Below are 6,000 nucleotides of genomic sequence, written 5' to 3'. Positions count from 1 at the left end.
ACAAAAAAATTATATTCAAAATCGTATCAGAATAAAATTAACAGAATCAAAGTGTACCGTGACCTGTTCGAAAAAAATAAATTTATAAAGAAAAGCATATCAACACGTATCTGAAATATATGTATAATGAAATAATAATGCAAGTAATAAAAATAATAGTTAGTAATAATAAAAATAATATGATTTAAAAAATACATATAAAACAAAAAAATAAAATGCAATATCCAATTATTCAAATAAAAAAATAAAATTATTATACTACAATTAGCTGTTACAAGACAAAATTAATTTTCAATTATATCGCATAATGCTATAAGAAACACTTCTGCATATATCAAAAATAAAATTAGACATTTTAAGTTTGATTAGCTTCAGTTAAAATAGATAATTCGCAAATCAAAAAAAAAAAAAATATTAACTTTACGCAAATCTCATTCTTATGTTACGATGTATTTCATGCATGATTCGAAATGCTAAAGGAGAGTTGTTACTCTCTAATTCCATCCATGCCACTGAAGCAAAAACTTCGAAATCATGCTCGAAAATGAAATCTATCGTTGCTGTCTTCACGTCATCATCTTGATGTAAATCGGCCAGACATGCAGCTTCACACACATTGGAAATAGAAAGGTTAGTTTTCAAGATAGAAACACATTTCTTTTTCAAGCTGGGTATTTCATACTTGTTTGCAGCAAAATACAGTTTTTTGATATTTTCCCAATGGTCATCAAATATGGTATCTGTGTACATATATAGAAGTAGTTTACGCAAGGTGTCCACGTCCAAATCTTCAATGACGACAATATTGTTGTTTTCTTTCCTATGTTTCGTGAACACTGAATTGAAGACGGGTGATCTGGCACTCAGAATTATCTTATGGGCTTGAATAAACTCGGTATCAATTTGAAGACTCACATCGAAAAGTGTTCCAGTATCCAGTATGCTTTTCAAATCAGCTTGTAACTCTGTAGCAGAACCAGGTACATTTTTTTCTTTAAAAGTCAACGAAAGATCTTCAGATTCTTTCATCAAAGGTCTAGCATTTTCACAATAGCTAATAATAGAAGATTCATCTAAAACTCTCCCAAGTGATAAGGCCAGATAGCATTTTAAATGTAACGTTTTTGATAACAGCAGGTTTTTACAATCAAACCATTGGAGTGTCTTGATAATCGAAGGAAACACTTTGGTTTGTTCACCACCTTCCTGCTTAAAAATGAAATTGTCACTAACTTCATTTAAAGCCTTCCCTTCCACGTTTAATACGGAGACTTTGAGAACGCAAAGGCACTTTCTGCCACCTGTTTTAGAAATTTCAATATGGAATTGCTCAGCAGAATCGATTCCATTCATAAATGTGAGGTTCAGTTGTATCCTACCGTAAAGATCAGACTTTTCTATGCATTTCTGTAATTCGGAACCATATTTGCCGAGGGTGTTAAAGTTAAGTAAAAAGTATTTGCGCTTCACTACGATTTGGGAGCACATAAAGAAACTTTTCTCAGAACTGGTTGTTGATCGAAATCGAATGGTAAGAGTATCTCCTGGAAGAAATGCACTTCGTCGATTTCCAAATATGGCATCCTTTGATACTACCAATTTAGAATCTGAAACAAATTCCTCCTCTGAAGAGTCAGTTGTTTGGAAAGATATTTGCGTTTTTGTGTAAGTAATTTCCGAACAATCATCCAAATTTAAAATTTTACATTCAACGTCAGCACATTTATGTAGCAATATTAAACAATACTTGAATCCACATACATTGAATTCGGGTGATATAATATCGACGATACAATAACTGAAATTTTTAATTTTCCAATAAACATCCAAGTGTAATTCATCCTCTGGTGAGATTTCAGATGTTGCCATTTTTGATATTTCTTCTCCACCAAAAGGAAATATTTATAACTTTCCGATAGGAACACTGTTTACCTCGTTTCTCTTCGCCGCCGCACAGAAACAACTATTCGCATACTCAGCACTTCGGCATCTAACCTAGTGGTGGCGGTTGTAAGTAGAGATGCATAATCCACGATTTTTTGAATAACAAATAATTTTGTTATTGTTGTTTTTAAATATTTGTTCTAAATATCTGTTATTTCAATCATATTGTAAAATTAAAATTTTTTACTTAATATTAAATATAAAATTTATTAATTTAATTAATACTTAATTTACTAATTTAAGTAACGTGTGATTGAATTAATTTATCTATTTCAGCTGACTTCTTAAATTTGATTTTTTTTCAAAACTATTTATTTAATTTCTTTATTGGAGTAAACCATTTTCTGAAAAATTTGAATTAAATATATATGTCATTTCTTTAAATTGTTTGCTTTAGTTCTATATTCTACCAATAGATGGCGCCAGTAGTAAACGGAATATATGAAAAGTCAAGTCACAAGCAATTAGAAAGTATTTGTATGAAATAGTGCATCATTAAATGCGAATAACGGAAAGCCAAGGTCACTCTCATGAAGTGGAGCGGCGACTTCGCACTTTCCAGTGAAGTCACCGCTCCGATAAATTTCAGTGATATGCAATTCAATGATACGATAATTCCAATAACCGGTCCGTTCACTTTTCAATCCAGTCACAGATTTATCCTTTTCGGTTTCGTTCGAGAGCTTCCATTGGACAGATCGTATCGATTGTTACTTTGCAGTGAAATCACCGCTCCGGTAAATTTCAGTGATATCGTATCGATTATTACTTTCTATCGTGATCCAAAACCTGTAATCGAAATATCACCAGTAAGATCGTATCAAGGATTTGAATCACACTCCACTTTGAAAAGTATTGATCACTGGTATTTGTGACTTTTTGATATTGGTTACGTAATAACCGCTCGTGTAAATATTCGTCATCCCTAGTTCAAGTCCTCACAAGCCGGACCAAAAAGATGGTGGTGCTCCAGTTGATCTTGAAAGCAACTTGGCATCTGACAGCAGTTGGAATAATCACAGGCACAGCGTACAAAAGCATCATGAAGGTTTATGTGAGCATCACTGTGATTAGACTCCTAAAGATTGACATGAGCCTGGTGATGCCTCCGCTTATTGCTTGTTTACACGTCCGAGATTCAAATGTTAAACTTAGTTTTTAGTGCAAGTTTCAAATCTTCAAAATAAATAAACCCTCTATCATATCAATAGGTTCTTTTTTTTTAAATCCCAATCTAATCTTTTGGCTGAGTTTATAATGACCCTAGATATGCTTTAAATTCTTTTTAATTCCTTTTTATGCTTACTTTCATTAGGAGAACTTAACCATTTGCATTTGTAATTTATTACTTTTACATAATTGGTGTGTAGCAAATCTTAACCTTTTGTTAAATTATCAAAACAATTTGCATACTCAGCACAAAATAGGTAGACTGAATTTAAAAGAAAATAGGGAGAGGGGAAGACTTTGAAAATATGAAATTGTTATACATACTTCAGTGTAATAATGATGTAAGAAGCAATGAGTAGGGATTGCAATACCGGACCAAAATTTCAATACCGTTATTCGGTATTTTTTAGATCTTAATACCGGGATACCGGTTTTAATACCGGTATTAGAAATTTTAGAAAAAGAGAGAAAACACAGGTGTTTCTTTGTTTTATTTGCCAGTTTTATAAGAGAGTGTAAATATCACAAAAAATAATATGTAACTTATAAATTTATAACAGTATATAAAGAATCACAAAAAAGTAAAGAAACATCTTATTTATTTAAATCACAAAAAAGTGTAAATATCACTATTCAGTCTGTGGTACTATTACAAATTTTTGAAAAGTGATCTTAAAAAAAATAATGCATCAATTGCACTGTCATTAAGCCTGAAAAGTAATTTTGTGAAAAATTACCTGCTGTCGAAAACGCTCTTTCGGCATCTACGCTAGTTGGGGATACTGTTAGCAATGGGCGATATACTTTTTCCAAGTATTTATCTCTAAATCCCTCATTTTCAAATAAATCGATTTCTCGTCGGATGGTTTTGGATATAGCTAATTTCTGTAATGTGTTTTGGTTCGCTGAATTTTTTTTTTATTTATCGCTAATTCTAATTTTTGTTCAAGAGACAATTCCTTTTCATTTTCGACATTAGTGTCATCATAATCTTCGATAACGGAACCGAATTCCTCTGAATGTGGATAGGTTTGTGGGTAAAAAAATTTGAGAACATTTACTATAAACAATCAGATTTGAATTAATTATTTTCTTTTCTTCTTTTTCATTTTCATTTTTAAAATCCTTATAATTATGTAAATACCATAAGACATTTTCTATTTCGTTATGCCTTTCTGTGCGGTTTTTCAATGTAATAGATAATTCTTCAGATAGTGATGTGTGCTGTTCTTTCATGACTGCAACATGAAATTTATTGTTATATTAGCTGTAAATAAATTAAAATCTCTCCAACATGATGCCTCTATAGTCAGTTTTATTGGAAGTAGAGCTGATATAGTTCTGGATATTAAGTCGAATTCATTATCTGAAAAATTAATTTACAGGTTTAAGTCGATTATTGCTTTTTGGATGGGATTTCTAAATTTCAAAAATCGTTCCATCATTAGGAGTAAACTCTTCCAACGTGTCTTAGAATCTATTATTAACTTATATTCGGTTTTATTTTCAGTTTGTATATATTTTTGTAATATGGCATTTTTTTGAAGGGGAACGTTTAAATATCTTAGCAATTTTTCGAACTTTATAAATTATAAGAAACAATTCTTGATCGGTTAATATTTCATCCTCTTTAGCAATATCTTCTTCAACAATTGCATTGTCATTATCTTCATTGTCAATATCACTCTCACTCTTACTCTCTTCAACGTCGGAATCCGAAGTTTCTATATCCACAGTATTTGGATTCTTCTGTTCTTTATTTTTTTGGTATAATACATCTATTACTCCTCATTGAATTCCATGAGCATAGTACAATTGCTGATTTGCGCCAATCAACTTTCCAACTTTTTTCATAACTGTTGCTCTATTAATCGTTATGGATACAATATCTTCTTTCAGGGATAATCCATGTTTCGCTAATTTAGATTTAAGCAATTAATTAAGCCATTTTAATTAGCTAATTAGTTTCGCCCGTTAGGGAGACATAAAAACAAAAACGTATACTATTTTGTTATGTTCGCGATCCCTGAACATATAGTAGAGACCATTTTAAAAATTTCTAGTAAATACCGAAAAACCGGTATTTAAACTTGTGAATACCGGTATTACAAAATTGTATAAATGGCTCAAAATACCGGTATTCGGAATCCCGGTATACCGGTATTGCAATCCCTATTTGTGAGTAATCAACAACCATTCTCGGTTTGTTATTTTCTCCCTTTACTATAAAACCTGGGACGCGCCATGGTTAGTTAGTAAGCTCAATCACTCCTTCTTTGAGCAATTTATTCACTTCAGCAACAATGAATATTTTATCTGCCTATGTCTGTTGTCTCGATTTAGTTATAACGAGTTTGCAGTCTGGTATAAGATTTGCAAATAAGGATGCAGGTGGAACTAGGGCAGTAGCCAATGAGCAGATTTTAAGGGCCTATCTGTCATCGCTGGATTCAATTTCTGTTGAAGAGTGTCTGTTTAGAAGATCATGCCTAATCAGAAAGTCAGCACACAGATTTTTCATGATTAGCATTTCAATATTAGTATATGTATAAGCCTGCATTTTAAGGTAAGTGAACCACATCCATTAATGTCTGAAATAAAGGATGAGTTAGCTATGGTTATTTTATCAAAGTACGATTTTACATCAATTTTGCATTTTTCCACAAAACGTTGGTTCAGAAACGTAAGAGAACTACCGGTATCAATTAGTGCATTTAGCTCTACTCCATTCACTAACACTTTCGTTGTGGATTTCTAGAGACAATGAGATATTGCTACGGCAGAAGCCAAAAGCAAAGTAGAGGTGTAGGATTTGTGATAGGACGTGTGGATCTTGATTTACACACTCGTTGGTAATGTCTTTCCACACTTTCTACAGATAACTTC

General features: G+C 31.9%; 1 protein-coding gene across 1 annotated transcript; it reads right to left on the bottom strand.

Annotated features, from left to right (window-relative positions):
* Positions 1–420: 420 nt before the first annotated feature.
* On the bottom strand, positions 421–1,488 carry LOC129985073 (speckle-type POZ protein-like). The gene has a single exon (XM_056094993.1). The coding sequence runs from the start codon at positions 1,486–1,488 to the stop codon at positions 421–423; it is 1,068 nt and encodes a 355-aa protein (XP_055950968.1).
* Between the last annotated feature and the right edge of the window lie 4,512 nt (positions 1,489–6,000).

The sequence above is a fragment of the Argiope bruennichi genome, chromosome 9 (genome assembly GCF_947563725.1).
Source record: "Argiope bruennichi chromosome 9, qqArgBrue1.1, whole genome shotgun sequence".
Classification (NCBI taxonomy): Eukaryota; Metazoa; Arthropoda; class Arachnida; order Araneae; family Araneidae; genus Argiope; species Argiope bruennichi.
Note: the sequence above shows the minus strand (reverse complement) of the source record. Positions and strands in the feature narration are given on the sequence as shown.

Bases quoted from the DNA above. Each gene is read 5' to 3' on its own strand.
- LOC129985073 (XM_056094993.1), bottom strand. From the start codon at position 1,488: ATGTGCTCCCAAATCGTAGTGAAGCGCAAATACTTTTTACTTAACTTT.